The sequence below is a fragment of the Pimephales promelas genome, chromosome 12 (genome assembly GCF_988280905.1).
Source record: "Pimephales promelas chromosome 12, fPimPro1.hap1.1, whole genome shotgun sequence".
Lineage (NCBI taxonomy): Eukaryota > Metazoa > Chordata > Actinopteri > Cypriniformes > Leuciscidae > Pimephales > Pimephales promelas.
In genome coordinates, this window is record NC_142780.1 from 4,973,791 (window position 1) to 4,997,550 (window position 23,760).

A 23,760-nucleotide genomic window follows, 5' to 3' on the forward strand; every position below is an offset into this window, starting at 1 on the left:
GGGTAGGTCTCTATTCACTTCTTATAATTGTTATTACAAAGCAAACACAGACTACACGAGTATAACGTTGCATTTATTAGCAGCGTGTGCTAGCGTATCAACAACTGGTATGAGAACCGAAATCACAACCTAAAACATTATAAAACGGTCTAACTAGTATAACTTCACAGTAAGGTTAGAAGCAAAAAGATGTGCTTGTTGATCTTTGAGGGGTTTAGCTGACTGAGGACGTCCACACAGTTTAATCCAAAGAAAGATTTGACTTCGGTTTTGGGAAGGGAAAAAACGGACACCCCCTCCAACCTCTCTGGGAAACGCGTATCAGTGTTACAAATGCCCGAGGCACAATGTTTAACCATATTTTTGATAAAACTACGACGGTAATAGCCTGCCGAGACCAAAAATATGAGACGCCTGTGTTGAAAGTCAATGGAGCGCTGTGAAAAAGTGTCCGACCTCTGTGGGAGCTCGTTCTTGGCTGCGCTGTGATTGGTCAATCTACATTATAGGGTGTGGCTTAGCCAAAGGCGAATTACCAACACTATCTCACGACCAATTCGTACGAATTCGACGCATGATTAAAAAGTGGCTAATTCGTAACAATTCATACGACCTCACTCGTACTAATTCGTACGATTTGCCTAAACCCACGTGATGGTTATGTTTAGGGGCGGGGTCAGGGGTAGGTCGTTCGTACGAATTCATACGAATTTGCCAATTCGTAAAATATGTACGATTTAGCAAAATCGTATTAATTCGTACGAGTGAGGTCGTATGAATTGTTACGAATTAGCCACTTTTTAATCATTCGTCGAATTCGTACGACTTGGTCGTGAGATCAACCCCTAAACCTAACCATCACGTGGGTTTAGACAAATCGTACGAATTAGTACGAGTGAGGTCGTACGAATTAGTACGAATTAGCCACTTTTTAATCATGCGTCGAATTCGTACGAATTGGTCGTGAGATAGTGTTGATACGTGTTAAGTGTTTAACGTCCAAATATTTCAGTTATAAAAAGAATGTAATGATGTTCAATTATCTACTTAATAGTATATTATTACTACTAATAATATTAATGAACAGTTTATCATAAAGAAATTATGTTCAATTAGTTTAATGCACTATATTGTAAGCTTATTTTAAACTTTACAAATATTAAGTGATCGTTGATAGAGACCCGATTTGTTATGACACATGAGCGACTTTTCTCTATTTACGGATATGACGTGACACAGGCGAGTGACGTAGCTACAGTATGTGCACAATTTCCTGCAAAAACCATCCCAACAGGTCTAGAAAAAAATGGGTAACACTTTATAATAACTACACGCCAATAATCATTAGTTAAGCATGAGTAAACCATTAATTCATTATTCATAAAGCATTATTAATAAGCAGTTCATTAATACAGCTATAAATGCTTTCTTCTTGATTTAAAAGCATATCTATAATTTGTTTAATAATTGTATTTTCATCCTTTATTAATGATCAATTTATCATTTCTAAATGAAGAATTGCATTTTTTATAAAGCAGTTATTTAAGAGTTGTCCGTGGTTCATACGATTACTTAGAGCAAGTAAGTAAATGATTAATAAACTATTTAAATGTACATTCATACATCTTATTATTCAGACATATAGTGATGGTTACTTAATGTGTTAATAAATGCTTTATTAACATGTATTAATGCTGTAATTAAGGGTTAATTTGGGTAGTTATAAAGCATTTAGTAGTGGTCAGTTAACTATGTTCGTGAGCTCATCTAAAGTGAGGACTAGTCATGCCTTGTAAAGCATTTTTAAAGGCTGTTAAATATTTCTATGTTCTGTATCACTGCGTTGTGTTTGTTACATTTTACTGTTTAGAAGATTGACGAGTCTTTAAATCGCCTTTATAAATGCTTTACAAAGCATGAATAGTCCTCACTTTAGATTAGCTCACAAAAATAGTTAACCGACCACTACTAAATGCTTTATAACTACCTGTATTTACTACATTTACTTACACTTTCTAAGTGGTCTTATGAATGTCTGACAACTCTTAAACAACTGGTCTGTAAATAATGCTATACTTCATTTAGAAATTATTAATTGATCATTAACAAAGCATGAAAATACAATCATTAAACGCATTATAGATATGCTTATAAATCAAGAAAAAAGCATGTATAGCTATATTTATAAACTGCATATTAATGTCTATTAACCCTTATGCTGCATTAGGGACATTTTTGGTCTTTTGCAGTTTAATTTCTTTGACCATTTTGGCTGTTTTAATGCAAATGGTATGAAATTTGGCAAAATTGTGACTTTTTGGATACATGTAAAAAATGTGATCCCATTTTGCAAAATATGTATAACACACACTGTGTAGATCAAATAGTAACACTCAGCACCATAAAGACCAAAAATGGCCCATTGAAACCCATTAAAACGTTGTTTAAATCTGAGGCTGTCAGTAATACATGAAACATGATTTTTGCACAAACATCCTTTCATTTTGAAGCAAAAGCATTATATTTGCATTATATAGTGTATTCCACCAGATGACGTCACTACATATTTATTCCCTATGGGTGGAAATGCACCTTATTTTAGGCAATAGGCAATGTTTAATAGGTGGCCATTTTTGGTCTCTAACGCGCTAAGTGGGATTTTTTGCAAAGTGGGACTGTGATAATCCAAATCTAAAGTTTTCTCTTTGCATTTAGTTTATTGAAAATAATTGAATTTTTGTGTTTTTTCCTCTTATACAAATCGATGGTTTCGCAAACAAAACTGGTAATTAAAGGGTTAAAATCCTGAAATTGAATACATATTTGGTAGTTATGACGAGGACTGATGCTGGTTAAAAGATTTAACTTGGTAAAAGTGGAAAATAATACTAATATATAATATTTTAGGCAATGTTTAATATGTGGCCATTTTTGGTCCTTAATGCACTCAACGGTGTTAAAAATCTAATGCAGCACAAGGGTTAATGTTTTATAAATGAAGAATTAACTGTTTACTCATGCTTAACTAATGATTAATAGTGTGCAGTTATTATAAAGTGTTACCAAAAAAGGTTTTGAAAGAAGGATTGATGATGTATTGACTCGTTATTTAAAGACAAAATTCACATATTGTTTTTGAACATATTTATGTGTCTGCTGTGTGTGTACGCTAGCCACCAACATACCTAGTGTCTCAAAATATCCCGTTCAGGAATGTCCTCCAATGTGACATCACATTTTAATAGGCCCCGCCCATGACTGGCACAGAATCTGCAAAATTTAGCTTGGCTCCTCCCCTGAGTGAGCTGTCCACAGTCCGCCACGTTTATCTCCTCGCCAGAGCATTTAACAGCAGAATTCAAGTAAGAAATGTATTCTTATTAAAGTTATTCAATCAAGAGCAGTGAGTGATTTAGTTTTTCTGTTGTCGTTTGATTCATATTGCCGCCGCCGGCATATAGCAATAGGTACTGCTGTAAACCAACCACTTCCTCTTGCCTGGAACGCTCATCCTGAGTGAGGGATGGTGACGGTCATCGGTCATAGTTATATTCATAACTTACGATCTATTTTGACCTCACTTAGACCATTACCACGGTCTTATCCTGGATGACTTATACCAGCAGGGTCACGAGGAACTACTATCTTTTCCCTCTCCTGACAAAGCTGCAGATAGAACGGCAGACCCCAAAGAATTTGAATTTGTTCCATTAATCCTATGAAATCTTGGAGTACTCCAAGAGGCTGCAGCACAGATGTCTGAGAGTGCTACCACCTTGAGTGCCGCCCAGGAAGAAGCCATGCTCCTGGTAGAGTGAGCAACCAGATCAACAGGGATAGGTAGATTCACCTACCTATGATTAACCAGTTTCCCTATCTGGGTTAATAAAGATCAGCCAATCAATCAATTCTGGTTAGAATAAGCTTGTGACCTTGTATCCACTATCCAATGAGATAATTGTTGCTTGAACAAAAGCTTGCCTGCACACGGACGAGTGTGTTGCTTCTACCAGTTGAATGTCTGGCTCTCTGCACTCTTTCCTGCAAAGAGACCCCCATTCCAGCTGCACAGGGGTTTCCGATATCATCCAATAAATGCTACATACCCAAACAGGAAGGGCATTCCCGGTGCCCATCCCGTGGGTGTATACCAGTTTGTATACCAAAACCAACATTTTGAGTAACTCTTGACTACAAGCCATGTTTTCCCTTCCACTCAAAAACATTCTGGGGACACCTGAGACATCTTTTATTACATTATATTACATCTTATACAACATATTACATCTTAGTATAATAGGCATAATAGGTCCCATTTAAATTTGGTTAATTTTGAACAAAAAACAGTCCTTCCAGAAAAACGCAGAGTTTTTTTTTTGTGATCGTTGTGGACAAAAATTCTTGATTAAGCGGCCCGTTTTCTTTAAAAATGCGATGGAATATGCGGGATATTTATGCAATTTTATGCGATGAAATTGCGGGAACTTGCAAAAATTGTGGGAACTTGCAAAAACTGCGGTTTGATGAAAAAGAGAAAAAAAGTAATTCCCCCAACACCCTGTTCTCACTAGGCTACTACCTTAATGTAAAGAGTCATTTCTTATTACTTCCTTTGATAAGCAAGCATACTACATCATAGAAAGTGCTGGGAATATTTAATTTCTCATCTTGTTTTATTTCAGACTGTAACGAGTGTAAATAAGGTTTGTACGCTCCCTGTTGAAGTGTTATATGTGCGTCTCGAACACCCCATGTGTGCGGGTAATTTCTGTTTGATGCTACTTCTTTTATCTTAGTAACGATGTGACGGTAGAACGTGTGACAGACAGTTATACGGGTTCGATTCGTGAGATGTCAATCGCCTCCGTGAGTCTGTCTGGCCTCTGCAATAACTTCAGCTGTGAGCTATCCCGTCGCGTAATTGCGTCACTTCATAACGTTCCCATGGAAACGGGGGAAATGGCTGCTCTTGTGTGAAGCAAACGCAACATTTTTCAACTTTCTGCAGCTAAGATATAAGCGACTTTTTTGCAACGAAAATGCGAGGATTATGAAATCACGCAAACCCCGCATATTTTGCACGGAAATCGGCAATTTATGCAGCGAAAGTGCGGCGTATTTGAAAAAAAATGCGGCCCCCGCATAAATATGCTGTTACATGTGTGTCCTGTTTCCCCCGTTCTTTGTGTATTTGGTTCAGTCCTGTGTCTCAGTTTTCCCGCTCCTCGTTAGTTTTCAGTTCCTTCACCTGTGTCTTGTTCCCCTAGTCTGTTCTAGTGTATTTAAACCCTGTGTTCTCCTCACTCCTTGTCCGTTCCCGTTTATGTAATGTGTGATATTGTGGTTCCTGAGTTTTGGTTTATTAAAGATCCTGTTTTTTGTTATTCCTCGTCTCCTCGTGCTTCCAGTACCACACACCCCTAACATATGCGAACTTTGGCTGATTTTGCATTGAATTCAGCGATCGCAAAATGGCGTTTTTCTGAAAAAACTGAAAAAACTGTTACATAGTGTACCTTTAATTCTATATTCTGTTGTTTTCTATTGTACTCTATTCTAATTATGACACAGTAACAAGCCTCTTGTCAAAATGTTGTTTTATTTTGTGCTGAGTAATAATAATAATATCCAAATAAGAAAAAAACTGTACACTACCAGTCAAACACGTGGACTCATCCACTCCTTTATGGTTAATATTTACATTTAAGAATAACGGATACTCTGAAGTACCACAAATGGAAGTCTGGGAATGATGTAGTGACCAACACATGTGAAACGCTTATATTTAAACTCTGCTCACTCTGAACATTCATCGACCAACTGTATGAGTGAAGTGTAAATGTGTTTGGTGTTTTCTCTCATAGGATGGGTTCAGAGGAGTGGAGTCAGTGGCAGAGTGAGTTCAGAGGGCAGATCAGGGCCTTGCGACACTGGCTCAAGGCCATGGAGATGAGACTGCCTCCATCGGATCCTGCTGTAAGTTTCTCACACACACTGGGGTCAAGAACATCCGTGCTCTAAAAATTGATGGGTTGTTTTAACCCACAAACTCAAACATTGGATTAAAAATGTAATTTAAAAATGTAACCCAATGGCTGGGTTTGTCCATATTTGTCCCAAAATTGGGTTAAAACAACCCAGCATTTTTTAGAGCGTGAGAACACTTCTGAAATTGCTTCTATTTTGAATTATTTTCTAATTTAATAGAAAACATGAAACATTCAAGTGAACGTGTTGCATTCCTGATAATAAACCTGATGATCAAATAAACCTGATGAACCAACGAGATTTATGTTCAAATATAAAATCTTGTGCTTGAGTCACGTGATCACTGTTACTCGTTCACTTGTGCAAAACCAAAAATAACATTTCTGACTTTTGTTTTTAATCATGATATTCTAATAATGTGTGTTTATGTCCACCATTAACCCACATTTCATGAGCATTATTTCATTCTCTTCTTTTCCTCGTTATTGTGCAGATTTTTATTTGAATATTGAATAATCTCAAGTTTCTTTTGTGCTACTATTGAGACCAGTTTGAATCGTCTCCACCCAGGGTTTTCACCCTTTTGTCTTGTCAAGTATAGCATCTCATTTCTCATGACGTCATACTGTACGGGGTTGGACAGTAAAGTTGAGTGAAGTGGAGAGACATTTATGCCATGCTACCTATGTTTTTAGATTTAAAACTACAAATCCTTACAACTAACACTAAACATATACCAAAAAAGGTGTAAGAATGTGGACCTATATAAGAACCAATGATTTTTATTTGAACCTTTTTTCTTATCACATACGGAAGCTTGTTTCTGCCACTGAATACAATTTTTTCCCCATCATTTCTCTACTTTTTTGTCACAATTGCTAGTTTATATCTCACAGTCAGAATTGCGAGTTATAACCTCACAATTGCAAAAAAAAAAAAAAAAAATCCAAATTGCAAGATATGAACTCACACAAAGTCAGAATTGTGAGATAAAAAAATCGCAATTAACTTAAAAAATGTATATTATTCCAGAAACAAGCTTCCACACTCTCAGAAAAAAAAGGTACAAAAGCTGTCACTGGGGCTGTACCTTTTCAAAAGGTACACTTTTGTGTCCAAAGGCTACATATTGGTACCTTAGTGGTACATATTAGCACCTGAAATGTACATATTAGCTCATGAAATGGACATATTAGCACCTAAAATGTACATATTAACACCTAAAATTGACATATTACCACCTAAAATTGACATATTAGCACATGAGATGGACATATTAGCACCTAAAATGTACATATTAACACCTAAAATTGACATATTACCACCTAAATGTAAATTTTAACACCTAAAATGGACATATTAGCTCATGAAATGGACATATTAGCACCTAAAATGTACATATTAACACTTAAAATGTACATATTGGCACCTAAAAGGTACATATTTTCACATAAATGTACATATTAGCACCTCAAATGTACATATTAGCACCTAAAATGGACAAAAGTGTACCTTTTGAAAAGGTACAGCCCCAGTGACAGCTTTTGTACCTTTTTTTCTGAGAGTCCATATACTGTATTCTGTAACATGACCACCTTCAAAAAAAAAAAAAAAAAATTATGAACGTTGTTCCTGAGGATATCCGGGATATGGCAGGCCTCTTTGTTCAGTGGTAATTGAGTGGGCAGGGGCCCTTTTTTGATGAAAAATCTCTGTGATGAGAAAAAAGCTGATCAAAGGCGGTAATCTGATGCTGTCCCCATGGTGCCCGGGTAAGAATCCCTATCAAATATGCTCAAAGAATATGCTTGAGCTATAGTCATAAATCGCAGATCCCTGCGGGCGAGGAGAGAGAGACAGAGCGAGCGAGTGAGAGAGAGAGGTGCAGCTCCTCAGAGGAGAGCTCTTTTGTGTTAAGGCTGGTTGAGGAGAGTGGGGCGCAGGTTTGTGTTGGGGCCCCGTGCACACATGAGAGAGCACTCTGAAAGCACATTACACTCAGATGAGACAGTGACGAACCGGAGAAAAACACAGGATCTTACAGTGGGAGTTCTCTTATCTTTCCACAATAGAAAAGTTGTTACACTCGTCTCTCTGTTTTATCTTCACTGTCTCAACAGTAATTGAGCCGTCCACTGCCATTCCCGTGGTCTATTTTTATGCTCAACGTCTACAGAGGAACTTACTTTTTAACTATTTTCTTCTTGCCCCTTCAAACCTTGATGCTGGTTGCCAGGGTGTTGCTATGCAGTTGCTAAGGTGTTCTGATTGGGTTTTAGCATGATGTTATTCAGTTGCTTTGATCTTTATGGCTCAGGTTCCTCCTTCAATGTAAATTATGGGATTATTGCAAGTGTGTTGATGGGATTTTTACCTACAGTACTTTGCAGGTGAAAATGGTGCGTCTCTCCTTAAGACGCATAATTTAAGGAATCATTCGTGTCTGGATTACAAATGCTGCCTAACTTTAGTAGTAACTTTACGTTTTAGCTGTCGGTACGAGTATGAATAATAGTAATAATGTAACACAGTCTCATCCCAAAAAGTCATATAACTGACGTCTTGGGACGTCTTTTGACCATACGTCAATATCCGCCTTTTTAGGGCCCCCTTAAACGTCGGTAGATGGCGATCCCGGGCCGTCATGCAACTGACGCTTTACCTTTAACGTCAGTTAGGTGACGGGTTAGGTTTAGGGTTAAGTTTAGGTCTGGGGTAGAGTTAGGATCCCATAACCTCATCTACCGACGTTTAAGGGGGCCCTAAAAAGGCGAATATTGACGTATGGTCAAAAGACATCCCAAAACGTCAGTTATATGACGTCTTGGGATGAGACCGGGTTGAATAATGACACTTGTCTTAACACAATTCTGAAATCTAGAAATGTTGTTGGTTACACAACTTACACTTTATTTTGATAGTCCACCTTAAACATTCTCAAATAACTCTCATTAGAGTATTATTAGACTGTTAAGTTCGGGATCTGGTCATTATACTAAGTTAACGTAATTGCAAAATAATAATAAAATCAAAATAAAGTGTTACTGAATCTTCTTTCTTTGATTGTTACATTTCTATAAAACAACACATAATTCCATGGCAATTTCACAATTATTAATCAAGGTATTGCAAGCAAATAAATAAAATAGAATTAAATTAAATTTAAAAAAATAATAAAATAGTGATGCACCAAAATTTCTGAAACCAAATATATTTATAAAGGGCCAAAATCATTCATTGGCACAGTTTGTTTAATTCACACTTCTCCAATGACGCATTTGACTACATATTAAGGTAAACATGTCAGCATCAAAAATGATGCAGGAATAGCAATATGCAAAATTTGTTTAGTTAAAAATTCGAGTGGCAGCTTGTTTGCTGAAGTTTATCACCTGAGTACACGACAGGCCGAAGAGCATAGCGAGTTCAGGTACCCAGTCACTTAAATTAAATTACAAAAACTTTATTTTCGATTTAAGTTTTCAGCTAAATTGAGTTTCCGTTATAAAGAAAAAAAGATGCATCACTACAAAAAATGCATCCCCTTTGGTTTGATTCTTGCCCAGGGCCTCATTCATTGCTTCCTGCTAACGCTAACGCCTGCTAAGTCTTTGTGTGTCTGTGTCTCTCTTTATCCTGAGCCTGTGGCTAACTCTGCATGTCAAATGAGCCTCACACACATAACCTGCAAACAGAGCCGTGATGGAGCAGGGTGAAGGGTTACGGCACAGCGTGGTCTCCTTTTTCTCGGCTGTACCCTTAATGACAGCGCTAACATCAGTTCCCCTCCTCCTCTGAGAAACACTGGCTCATCTAGAACTTCTGAAGGCAGAGCACTTTTTTACTTTTTTTTTTATGTTGATTTACAATTTGACTGTTTGAATGAGACTATTGTTGTAAACTGACTACATAAACTACTTAGGACAAGTTCACAAACGATGTTAACATTCATTCACTGTTGAAAGAAAATTTGGAACACTTTATAATAAGGTCCCATTAGTTAACGCTAGTAAATACATTAATTCACATCATCAAACAATGAACAATCTATTATTTTAACGTATTAATGTAGTTAAATACAAAGTTCTGTTGTGAAACTCTATGCCACAGGCTGACGCTCCTTTCACTCAATCTTCTTGGAATCATATTACTCTCTATAGGGCACAGCTGATTGGTTCTTGCTGCATCAGTAGCCAATGAGCTCGCTGCTCAACCTTCAAATACTTTTGGTCAGCTTTTGCTGTAGCAGTTTCAGCACGTTTTCAGAAACCATCCACCTTCCCCAGCTCCACCTGTATAGATCCGCTACAGGTAATTCATGTATGTATGCTATATTGTGCAGCAACAGCATGTCTCACTTGCAGTATTGGCTGTATTGGCAGTAGCAAATCCCACACTTGAAGTAGCAGAAGTAGCAGTGTAGCAGATCTATTCCACCAAGACCAAACATATCAACATTGTCATATCCATTACCAACACTCAGAGAGTTGTCATGACAGAACTAATATTGACAAATAAATCCATTGAATGTGAAGTTCTGACAGAAAATGCAATTTATCTGTTCATTATGAAATTATTATATTATTCACATTAGTGCATATCATCAGCGTGAAATATGTGTATCTGAATAATCAATGTCTTAAAGGGATAGTTAATCTAAAATTTAAAATTCAGTCATCTTTAACTGGCCCTCATTTGAAATTTTCTTCTTTTGTTTTCCACAGAAGAGAGAAAGTCAAATAGGTTTCGAAGGACATGAGGGTATATAAAAACAGAATTTCCTTTTTCTTTCTTTCTTTTTTTTCAGGTGAACAATTCCTTTATGGAAATTGTGTACTTTTAATGCAAAGTACAATTGTTTGGTGTTGACATTTATAGTATGCTGTTATTTGAAGAAATTTTACAATTTTGTCCTCTCAAAACTGGTTTACACGACAACGTGGTCCAAAAAACGGAAATGTTTTTCTTCTTTTTTCTTTTGGCTCCACCTCAGCCTTTAGTTCCTCCGGCTCCACCTCAGCCTTTAGTCCCTCCGGCTCCACCTCAGCCTTTAGTCCCTCTGGCTCCACCTCAGCCTTTAGTCCCTCCAGCTCCACCTCAGCCTTTAGTCCCTCCGGCTCCACCTCAGCCTTTAGTCCCTCCGGCTTCACCTCAGCCTTTAGTCCCTCCGGCTCCACCTCAGCCTTTAGTCCCTCCGGCTCCACCTCAGCTTTTAGTCCCTCCGGCTCCACCTCAGCCTTTAGTCCCTCCGGCTCCACCTCAGCCTTTAGTCCCTCCGGCTCCACCTCAGCTTTTAGTCCCTCCGGCTCCACCTCAGCCTTTAGTCCCTCTGGCTCCGCCTCAGCCTCTAGTCCCTCCGGCTCCGCCTCAGCCTTTAGTCCCTCTGGCTCCGCCTCAGCCTTTAGTCCCTCCGGCTCCACATCAGCCTTTAGTTCCTCCGGCTCCACCTCAGCCTTTAGTCCCTCCGGCTCCACCTCAGCCTTTAGTCTGTCCGGCTCCACCTCAGCTTTTAGTCCCTCTGGCTCCACCATAACCCTCTGGTATCCTGGTTCTCATGGCTCAGGGGGTTGTCGCTACGGTTCTGTCATGGCCTCCAAATCCATCGGCTCTCTGTCTGTGCTCTGGGCTCCTTCTCCATCGGCTCTATCTCCATCCGTAGTCCCAATGGCCTCGACAAGGAGTTCTACACCATGCTCCTCCCTCGACGTCCTGGCTGGACTCTGGATTTACACCGGACTCCTTCTGCTCCTGTCTACACCCTGGCTCCTCCCACCATCTTCACCATCCTGGTGTTGACCCCTACCATCGTCCCTGGCTCCTTATCCTCTGCCAGCTCTGGTTTCTCCTCCAGAGCCCTCACCCTCCCTTCTTAGATGGGCTCTTTACGGTGTGAGGACACGCCTTCTGGGAGGGGGAGCTTCTATACCATTGTGTTTTGCTGTTTTTCTTTGTGTTTTGGTTCTGTCTTCCTTAATTGCCTGTTTCACCTAGTTTGCAGTTTGTTTGATTAGTCATTCCATTCACCTGTTGTCTTGCTAATTGTCTCATTAGTTCCTGTCTATTGTTATCCTGAGTTCCTGTCTAGTCCTTTGTCAATTGATGGTAATATGGTTGTGATTCACTTTCCCTGGGCATTCCTGTAAGTGAGCTGGAATTAAAGACTATTCCTGTGACTTTCTTCACGCGTTTTATACTACAACCGCTTCGTGACAGTGGCCACTTTGTTTGTAGCTTGAGGCTTACTACCTTTTCAAAAGGGTAGCATTACTCACTTTTAAATACATGTCAAACATTCTTTCTGTCACCTTCTTTTGTCACCCCTTGATTTTAATCCCTTGTGATGGTTTACTTTTCAATATCCCAGCATGGAAGTGGAAGTGAACGTTCTGGTGGCACATCACTGTGTTTGTGGAATTACACTTTGATTTTGCTGCCCAAAAGAGATCTTTCTGTTTTTCTTCCAATCATCAGGCTCACCGATGGCCTCAAAAACAGGGTGTGATATGTCCGCTGAGGTGCTAATTATATACTGGAGGAGCCATTGTGTGTTATTTGATTTGAAAGCAGGAACGGTGGGGGAGGAGAACATGTCTGTTGGATTAATCCACTTTAAGGCTCTCTGGGTATTTACACACAGGGGACCTGTGATCAAATTTGGGCACATCTGCAACCCATTTGGCATTACGCTGATTCATCTGCTACTCTCTGAACATACAAGTCTCATTCTTTTCACATGTGCAGCAGTCTGCCAGGCAGACAATAGATCTGAAGTGAATTATTACTCATATCAGATATTTTATAGTCTTTACAGTCCATTGTGCACAATAGGCTATTATATACATCATAGCATGTGAACTGCAGAATACATTCGTTTGTAGATTGTAAGACTGACATTGCCATGGGATGTGAATAACTGAAATAGAGTCAACTCCCTGACCAACGTTATCATATGATTCACACACTGGGTAAACGATATGGTCAATGAGAGAACAATTCGATTTTCCCTTTGAGTGATCAGGGAGGCTGGATCAGGTGTCTCAGATTGGGTATATAATGGCAGCAGTGCCAAGTGTTGACACGACGCTTACGTCACTCTCTCTTCGGTTCTTTCTCAGAATTACTACTTTGGAATTATCTGTTCACATAGATCAATAATACATTTATGGATGGATGTATCAACACAATCCCATGGCAATTTGTAACTATTTAAAGGTTTGGTGAAATGGTGGCTAATTCGTATGAATTTGTATAATCGCATTTGCATGTTTTCGTGCGATATGCATATGCCCCAGTGATGGGTAGGTTTAGGGGCGGGGTTGGGGTGAACCTTCATGCTTACTTTATTCTTACTTTATTTTGTAACATAGTTCATTTGAATTTTCAGCATCATTACTGGAGTACTTCAGGGTTGCATGATCCTTCTAATATGAAATCATTCTAATATGCTGATTTGCTGCTCAAAAAAATATTTCTCATTATTAGCAATGTTGAGATATTGAAATTTTTGTGCAAACCATGATTTTCCAGGATTCTTTGATGATGAATAGAAAGTTCAAAAGAACGGCAATTATTTAAAAAAAAAATTTTGTACATTATTATAATGATACATATTGTGATGTCATGCATGTGTAATGTTACGCATAGAATACACTCTTAATTTTGGGTCAAATATGGACAAACTCAAACATCAAACATTTAATTTAAAAATGTAACCCAACGGCTGGGTTTGTCCGTATTTGACCCAAAATTAGGTTAAAACCACCCAGCATTTTTTAGAGTGTATAAGATAATGATTGTTTTGATGAAAAAGACTTCAGGACACGATTGCACATTGCTACCCAACAATTTGCTACCCAAAGCGGTTCTAGAATTGAAATTCTTGCCATGTGAATACACACACACATCACACAAAGAATTTCAGAATGGTCTGTTCAAGGACCATAACTCAGGACAGACATTGATGCCCTGTCTCTGTTTAAGAGCCTGGTCAGGTTAAACATCTTGACCTCATGGGATCACGCCACTGAATTCCCTTTCCCAGGACAGTCAGGGTGACAGGCATTGTTGCTCCTCTTTTTTCCTCATCTCCTCCTTTTGTCTGCTTTATTTTCCTGGCTGTCTCAATAGGGGGATGGGCTGGGGTTAATAATTTAAGTGCCGTGGTTAGTGTAGTGGCCGTGTCATCCCCTCTTTTGCAGGTCCCCTCTGAATTTGAGGGACTCATTCATCATCATAAAATGGATGTGTGCACTCTGCTGCTCCTCCGAGAGCTTTCATCTTTATTTCCCACTCTTCCCCATTCCACTTTCCTGTTCTGTGGACACTGTCTCCCGCTTCAGTCTGGTGGGAGTGGTTCTCCTGCTACGTGGGTGGGGTCCACTCTGATGACCCTCACCATACCATCGCCCCAGCTCTTTGTGCTCAAGGTCAAGCATCCTCAAAGACCCACATTCTTACACTGTATTTTGTGATCATTTAAACAAATGGAGCAAGAGAATAACCCAGTTACACCTAGGTCCTGTTTTCACCTGGTATTGAGATTGGTTGATAGGATCTTAAGTGGAGGACGCTAATTACAGGTGTAAATGGGACCACTTCCCATTTCGACCACTTTCAGAGGAGCAAAAATCCCCCCTACTCTGTGCCTACTGACCTAAAACGTAGACATTATGGGAAGAGCGCTAGCCAGGGAATTAAACTTTGACGCCTGAAGACCCAAGTTTGGTTTGAAGATGAACATTTTCTAACACATTCGGCGTGATCTTACAACTGTCAAAGCAGAAATAAAAACATGTTTTTCTGTTTTCTTTGGTCGTGTTCATATGTAAATTGCATGAGCTTATGTTGTCCTTTTGATCGAAAGATCTGAAAAGTCCATACATTTACCCGGCCATAGTCCCTCCCATTGAAGAAATTTGAACAGAAGTGGTTGAAAGTGGACAAAAGAGACGGATTAAAACACCAGGTGTAAATGGGTATGTGTCTGAGTCGTCTACCATGTGATCCAATCGACCAAAATGCATCTTAATACCAGGTGTGGGGTGGTGATGGAGCAGTGGATAAGACACATGCCTTTGGTGTAAGAGACCCAGGTTCGAATCCACTGTGAGACACCAATGTGTCCCTGAGCAAGACACTTAACCCCTAGTTGCTCCAGAGGTGTGCGACCTCTGACATATATAGCAATTGTAAGTCGCTTTGGATAAAAGTGTCAGCTAAATGAATAAATGTAAATGTAAAAATGTGGAAACGGGCCCTACAGGAGGAACTCTGCTCGCGGTCCTACAATACCTAGCTATAATTATTAGATTAGCAATCCAAGTCCTTTCACTTTCTAGCATTACCCATAGTATTATCAATGGTGTAGAAACGCATTGTAAGTTTGTGTTTGTGTTTTTGTAGGTTTGTCTATAATTATGTGGGCCAAATGTCCTCACTTATATATTAAAACTAGTGAGGATATTTTACTGGTCCTGGCCTGGTAAGTCCTACATTATGGGGAAAAATGTCCCCTCAAAGATGGCAATATCCAAAATCCTTTTCTTGTGGGGACATTTTTTGTCCCCATATGGAAAACAACTTATAAATCACTAACTGACGTTTTTGGAAAATGTAAAAATGCAGAAAGTTTTTTTTTTTTTTTTGTGATGGGTAGGTTTATGGGTAAGGTTAGTGTACAGGGATATAATATAAAGTCTGGACAGTATAAAAATCAATATGTCTACGGAAAGTCCCCACAAAACATGCATGTGAGTGTGTTTCTAAAAAAATTGCATGAAAGCTGGGCTTGTTATATTCTATTTGATAAAAATGCTACTGGATTTAGCCTTTTGTATCTATTGCAATGACATCATGCATTTTGAAGTGTGGTTTAAGTGTCCAAAAATGTTTCGAGGGCACAGTATGTAAATTAACAGTGGTCTCACAAGGACTTCAATTTTCTCTCCCATATGTTAGTTTCCTGTTCTATTGAGCAATTGAGTCTTTTTTGTGTGAGATGAAGGATAAGGCCAAGTTTCAGCGCAGGTGTTGGGTAGTCTTTTTGTGTGGCAAAAGAATGAGAGAACTGTGTGTTTGTTATACACCTGAGTCCTTTCCCCTCCCCTGGCCTCATTGCACCTGCTATACACACCTGTCCTCACTCTCCCTCTCTTTCCCCATGGGAACCAATCAGAAGGATTATTTGAGATTTGACACCTAGACATAGTGGTGATAGGAGCTTCTATTCTCAAGCAGCAATGGAGCAGAAAGTGGAGATTCAGCATCACGTAACTCCCATGAAACTCTGACGAGTCCTCTACTCTATTGCTTTCTCTGCGTCTCTGTTTGTTTGGCAATTTCAGGACTGAAAGTGACTTGAAAAGTAATCAGAGATGTCTTACAGTAATTAGTCGTCTTTGTAGCTGTGGCGAGGGCTTTGAATAGTCATGGGGGTTTTGTGTGCGGGATGGTTGGCTCCTTTTGTAGCCCGCCTCGGTTTGCCCTGCACTTGCTGCGGAGAGGGAGGGAAGAACGAGAGCGAGGGGCTGGAGGCAGCTGTCACTTAACATGTGAATGTTCGGGAGCAGCCTGGGGGTCTTTAGAAAGCTTTTTTATCCACCTCGTTTTCATTAGAAGCTGAGTTTGTGAGCCAAAAGAGGAGCTGGGGGAGGGGCTAGTGCAGGGAGGGAAAGAGGGAGGTGAAGGGACTGCTCCTCTTTCTAAATGTCTGGCACAAGAGTTCACACAACAGGCTGCCGACTTACGGACCTGCCTTAACTCTACCAAAATCACCAGAGGGGGGATATATAGTATTCTGGACCTGGAAACTCAGGAATTAAGCAACTTTTCTAACCGCTGAAGGTTCCATCCTTTGCTTCACCAAGGAATTCCTCTATCGGAGTGTGCACAACAAAGGCAAGAGAGAGAGAATACCGCTGACGGGAGGGGGCAGCCGGAGGGAAAGAGGGACATTGTTTGCTTGTGGCTGTGGGCGACGGAAAAGCATGGGTCATCTTGCATAAAGTGTGTGTGTGTGTGTGTGTTTAAACCGGGATTTGTGAGTAAGTGAGGTCCTGTTTGAGCAAGTGAATGTGAAGGTTTCGCATGTTTATACGTCGCTCCCACTGGAAAGGAAGGCCTCTCAAAGGATGCTGAGCGAAGACAGGTTTTTTGTTCCCCTCTTTGAATAATGACGGAGGAACTTGTGGAATTGTTCGGTTAGCCGTTTGTCCTACTCTATGAACAGGGGTAAGTATGCACCACCGAGACCCCAACCGCCACAACCGCCACCGCTTTCAGCTCATGGTGGGCTCATTCAAACTTTCTCACTGAAACCGCCAGCTGCTTTTGGATGCGGGGAGACAGTGATGCTATGCGCTGAAGGGGATTTTGGCACAAACGTGGTATGGATAGAAACAGCTTGCAAGGATTTGGATGTAATTAGTTCTGTACTGTAAGTATTTCTTCTTTTTTAATTAGTACATTCATATGATACAGTATATTCTTTGGCAATTTTCAAAACCCTCTACTAAAGTCATAAATATATAATTTGTTATTCATCCCTTTTGTATTATAAACTTTGGCTGTTGGCTAAAGTATATAATAAATTGGTAGCATTTTATTTTAAATTCCTGTTCTCCATGTACATACTATGTACGTATTAATTACAATAACTGCATAATACTAATAATAAACATACCCCTGAACCAAACCTTAACCCATGTAGTTTATATATATTATTATTTATATTAAGTACTTTCTTAGGCAAGGACACTGTAAGTGTACAAACTGTAAAATAAAATGCAACTCATCAATTGGACTAAAAACAGTTTATACATATTTTGCATTTATGCATTGACTTTTCATTAATGAATTATCATCAAGCACTACAATGATTACCGCACAAACTCACCTAGACAAAGAGAGCGCTAATTTATGATTATTAGCAAACACTTAAAGAGAGCCAACACTCTCACTGCTTTGGATACAAGTTAATCCACCAGCAGAAGGACACCAGTATACACCGTCTGTCTGCCATATTGAGGTCAGATTAGGAAAGGGCACCCACACCCATTGGTTTAATAGGTAAAGTGGAGTATTTCTGCCCCTTTTATCTATTTAGCATATCATTAGTTAGAATATGACAGAAGAATCTTTCAGTTCGAGCTGAGACTTAATTAATGTTGCTTTATGGATTGTTGATGCACAAAGCTGTCCATCACAGGGGTTAATCTAGCTCACTGGGAGGCCAGTCACAGACCTCATAAATCAATATCAAGAGGCTACTCGGGGTGGTCTGAAATCAGACTACATCAGAGTTAGGTTAAGTGGAAGGTTGGTTCAGATAAGCCTTGATAAACATTGCAAAGGAGAATCAATCGGTATCATTTATCACAAGCTTTAGAAAATTACTTTCATTCACTACAGAGACTATTTCTACTTTCCCTCCCATCCGCCTTGTGTAAACCACCAAGGCTATAGGCATGAGATGGATGGAATGAGTTAATTTAATTAAAGTTAATTTGAAGAAGAGCATTTGTCAATGGTGATATTGATCATACCGCATATAGATTTTATTGCTTTATGTGCTCATGAATGAAGAGAAATGGGTAACACTTTAGAATACTGTTCAGTTATTAATTAATAACCACACAGGAACAATATGAGTATTGCAATTTAAACATTATCATAACTAAATAGGAATCTCTGATTAACGAATAAGTAATTAATAGTGCTCAGTTGAATCAGGTAGTTCACTGTGAAGATTTTTTGTATACCTTCCAGAGAACGGAGAACTACAATACATATTCAGAATTAAAGGGATACTGCATGATATACAATTATTTTAATGTGAAGATCATGATAACTTACTAGTAACACCTCACTATTACCAAATTTTATTTGGATCAGTATTCAAAAGTGTAAAACATGATAAAACTTTAGCAATAACTGAAGACATTGTGAGCTTTTCAGGTTTTTTTTAAGGTTTTGGATGGTAACGAGTTAAAGGGATATTTCACTTTAAAATTATTTTTTTGGTATGTTTTAGCTTACCTCAAGGGCATCCAAGATGTAGGTGTCTTTGTTTCCGCAGTATTTTCAATTTTGATATTTTTAGGTCAAACCGTTCTTGTCTGTCAGTCATATAATGGCGGTCTATGGTCACCACCTCAAAGAGCATGCACAGAGAAGTCCAAATTAAACATGATTTAATGACTCGTAAATGTAAGTACACGTTGATGGCCTAAGACACGAAACGAGCGGTTTGTGTGAGAAAAATAACAGTATTTATATAATTTTTACCTCTTGTAATCACAGTCACGTCCAAGTACTCTGAGGGCGCGGGCGCTTCTGTCTGCTCTAGCTAAAACATATAAAAAATTAATCTCAAAGTGAACTATCCCTTTAAGTGTTACTAAATCCTTCTGAAGGAGCTACTAATTATTGGATCAGTATTCTAAACTGAAGATCATTGTAACCCTTTAGCAATGACTCAAGTGTTACCTAAAACCTTACAAAAACATTTTAATGTGTGCAATGACTTCATTTATTAGGCAGTTATGCTTTCACTTTAGAAGAACTGTTCCAAATAATTCATATTTCCTTTAGAAGGATGTTACGCTTGAGTCATTACTAGTGGGTCTTCACATTAGAATTAATGGTCACATTTTAGATAAGGGTCTAATTGTCACAATTAACTAACTATTAACTATGACCTTTGCCTCAATAAACTTACTGCTTATTAATAGTTAATAAGGTAGCTGTTAAATTTAGATATTTGGTGGGATTAAGGTATGTAGAATATCATGCAGAATAAATCATTAGTATGTGCCTTATAAGTACTAATAAACAGCCAACATCCTGTTAATATGCATGCTAATAAGCAACTGGTTAATAGTGAGAATTGGACCCTAAACTAAAGGGTTACCGAATTAATTGTACATTGAGCATTATTCATGTTAATTAAGAACCTGTATATAGCGGTTATTAATAGTCGTCTTGGAGGTATGACAAAATAGTGGTTACTGATTGGCTAACAGTGAACATTCAATTACTAATTACAGTAGTTTATCCGAGTTTTTTGTCAGTTTATAGTAATATTTTGAATGTTTCGCTCAATCAGTTTTTACTCCCAATATTTTTATTGGTATTTAACAAGACAAAACATAACTGTGCATTCTAACAAAAAATACAGATTGTCTCAAATTAAATCCGTACCCCATCCAAATGAACATAAACCTAGTTACTCACACCCTATGGTCAAGGTAGGGGAAGAAGTAAAGGAAAATAAAAGCTCAATCAATTTTTATTCTGTCCATAGCATCCTGTCACGTGTTAGCAATGTCAATTCACAGATTATACAAGTTAATCCACCCTGCTAGAGTGTGGGCTGATACTAAGTCTTCTGCTCCAGTGATCTAGAAACACTGAGTCTGTCTGGTGTCTGGAGCCAGTTCCCTCAGCACCCGTCATTAGCATGCAGTGAACCACAATGACCTGGACTGACCCAGATCACCTGTGCCAATTAACATACACTCTTATCTGCACTCAGTAGTGCTCTGTATTACCTACACAAACAAAACTGTCCGGCATATTGTGCCTGGAATGTCCAGCTAAAAGGTCAAAATGTCATTGCCTTCTGTATTTGTTTTAAATGAAAAATTGTAGATAAAATTTAGTACATCATAAAAAAAATCCGTAAATAAAGGAAAGAGGGTCAAACTACTACTATATGTAGTGCAACATTTTAACCTAAAACTGAAAAGAATTTGTAAACCAGTTAATATTTTGGTCTATTTGCCAATAAATAGCCTTGTCAAGTTATAGTTTCCACCATTGTCTGATATTAATAGCAATCATTATGTCTAATGTCAGCGATGCCAAACTGTAACGTTGTTTTAAACCAATTGATTTCAACAAATCAACAATAGCATTGTAAGGGTAACTAAACCCCTGGTCAGAGCCTGACTCCACCCACTGGCAATATTTGAAAAATGCTGAAAAAGTGGGCAGACCCCAGCGAACATAGACATATACACTAGACGTCACCTTGGGGTTCTAAGCATGCGTCCAAACCGCCGCCATCTTGGAACAGGGGTCTTGTCATAGGAAGTAGCTAGGTAACGCTGCTATCTCTGCCTTTACTTCGAATTCATTGATGGTGGCGGACTTTTGTGCATCGTATGATGTTCACGGATGAAATGTGAACTAGGAAGAATGTTTTTAAAAATAATAATAATAATTTTTTTTTCTTTCTGGAATCAATGATAAATACATGTCTGACCGTTGGAACAAACCAAAAAAACAAGAAAAATCGCATTCATGATGATTTATGGTGATTTTATTTCCGTTAGACCTGTGTCTACTACATTGACGCTGATGCATTAAAGTGGAGGGGCTCCCCTGTTTCAAGATGGTGGCTCTATTGACGCATTCGTTCCAATGAACTGCCGTAGCCAAGGTGAGGTCTAGTGTATATGTCTACGCCCAGCGAAGACAGAGGGGACGAAATAGATGCTAAAACACTCTATCCTGATCGTTTTCAATACTCGCAATTCCAACTTCTGACTCGCTACAGTGGTTTTGACGAAACAAGCTGGTTTTTACTGCCAAGGGCGTAGCTCGTGCCAAGAGCGTGGTGAGCTGAAACGTGCGTACGTCACGAAGAATCGCTAACATCCAATAGGAAAATTCAACTGCAGTAGCCACCGTTCAACCTGAAGAGGGCAGCACTAAGACGTTTTTACACCACATATTGTAGAAATAAAACACTTTATACACAAATGTCAAAAAACTTACTCGAATCAATGACTGTTAATAATAAAGATCCATTCTTACAAATCATGAACTAAAAAAAGTTGGTTTAGGGTTTAGTTACTCTTTAAGTTACTTACCAGCTCATAAGACATATTTTCCACATATCCTTCTTTTATTATTGGGGGAGTTTAGATGCTGTTAGTGGCATTTATTCTGACAAGGCGATTTTACCATGGGCACCGTGGTGCACTTCAAGCCATCAGATTCATCTGCACAAAATAATAGAGCCGAAAGCACAACTCAAGCAATGACCAAAACACTCCAGAAGTAACTTGTAGTTAGAGGGCCAAAAGGTACATATAGATTATAAAAAAAGTATACAACATAGAACAAGTTTTGAATCATTTAGTTTTTATTGTTTGTTTGCTTTTTCCTGAGAAAGAGACCATAGTAATCATATCTTTTATCGTTTCAATATCTACTATCTACTAGTCAAATAGTGTCGTACTGTATAGTGTCTCTGCAAAAATGTCTGTGCAGAGTAGACTGGTTGTGTCTACGTGTTCATCCCTGTCCTGCTACTCACGCTTGGGGTCTGGGTCTCCCAGTAAACCATGAACACGTGCACTAAAAAAAACACTGTTCATTCTTTTGTGGCAATGAAATGAAGCAGCATTTCCATGCCTGTCATATTTGATCAGGAGCTAAATAGTTTCCCAGGGCCATCCCAGGGACAGTCTTGGCAGAGGACAGTGGCTGTGTCTGCCAGGAGGAGCCGTGGGTATCCTGGAGGAGACTGCCCTCATAAACAGGCTTGTCACTTGCATTTGTATGGCTAGTACTAGCAATTCTGTGTTCATGTTGTAGTTCTCCAGCAGTAATCTGGCCCCTCTTAATCAGGACAGTGCCTCAGTCAAGTGTTACCCTTTCTGCCGTATAAATAATGATGGTGGTGTTTGTTGGCGTGAAAGTGGTAAAGGAGTGTAAGGAATCTAATTGAGATTTTAGCTCAGTGGTCTTTGACAGACCTGGATGAACCTGCAGTAGGAAACTGGAAACTAATACCATTTCCTTGAAGGGGGTAGAAGTATTTTTACTGTTTAAGAAGAGTATCTTCTCACTTTGACCTTCCTTGTGTTGTAGGTAGTTTAGGCGACGGCTGTATGTATGACAAAGGGACCCGATTAACCTTTGGGTTGAAGAATCATGGGTAACCTCATTAGCAGACCTAGCTGTTTGGGACAAAAGTCCAAACATGTTAAGTCAGATGAAAGCGTCTTGAAAGAGTGCTACCAGCAACGGACAGAATGGCCGCTCCCAGAGCCTCCTAGAGAAGAGAAAAGGAAAGAGGATGTGGAAGATGTTCTTCGACAAACTCCAACACCGGACAAGCAGAGGAGTTCCCCAGCCCCTACGGTCACCACTACCAGCACTCTGGACAATGCTTGGAGAAGCACCCCATCCCCAGTTAAAACACCACGGAATGGCTCTTTGCCCAGAAGGTCTAACGTTCCCGAGTACAGAAGATCCCCCCTTAGTCAATATGGATCCATGGACAGAAGAGCCAGCCTGCAGAGAAGGGATTCTGGAAGTCCCTGGTCCTGGAAGCCTCTGAACACTCGAGAGGTTACCGAAGTCACAGAGGTGACAGAGACTATTGTGACAGAGATTGTGGAGGTGACAGAGTACCCTCCTGGGGGGAAAGGAGGTGACCCTATTGTTACCAGAACTGTTAGAGTCCTTACTGGAGCTGCTGAGGAACTTGCAGAGGTTATTCAATTTATAATAATCAATAATCAAAAAAAAAAAATCAAACTAAGGTTCTTCATCAAGTTTTTCTTTTCTTTTTTACCATCATTTACCATTTTCATTTAACTGACTTTGGAGTCAATGTATCAACTGTGTTCACCAGTTGTTAATTTTCCAATCAAATTAATTGTTGTGATTCACAGCTGCAGAGTGATGGTCAGTCAAGCTCAGACCAGGAATCAAGTGTAAATCAATGGAAGGTACAGTTCAATGATCTTTTCTTAA

General features: G+C 39.1%; 1 protein-coding gene across 3 annotated transcripts in view; it reads left to right on the forward strand.

Annotated features, from left to right (window-relative positions):
* Window positions 1–23,760, forward strand: part of macf1b (microtubule actin crosslinking factor 1b) — a 62,702-nt gene that overhangs the window by 1,601 nt on the left and 37,341 nt on the right. Inside the window, exons 1-3 of one of the 3 annotated variants that reach the window (XM_039651247.2) lie at window positions 5,865–5,976; window positions 22,870–23,496; window positions 23,679–23,735. In XM_039651247.2, coding sequence (XP_039507181.2) covers window positions 22,933–23,496; window positions 23,679–23,735 — 621 coding nt within the window. In that variant the 5' untranslated portion in view covers window positions 5,865–5,976; window positions 22,870–22,932. Of the gene's footprint in view, window positions 1–5,864; window positions 5,977–16,725; window positions 17,423–22,869; window positions 23,497–23,678; window positions 23,736–23,760 lie in introns of those variants that run through there. The other 2 variants (XM_089117432.1, XM_089117433.1) reach the window with 2 other exon arrangements.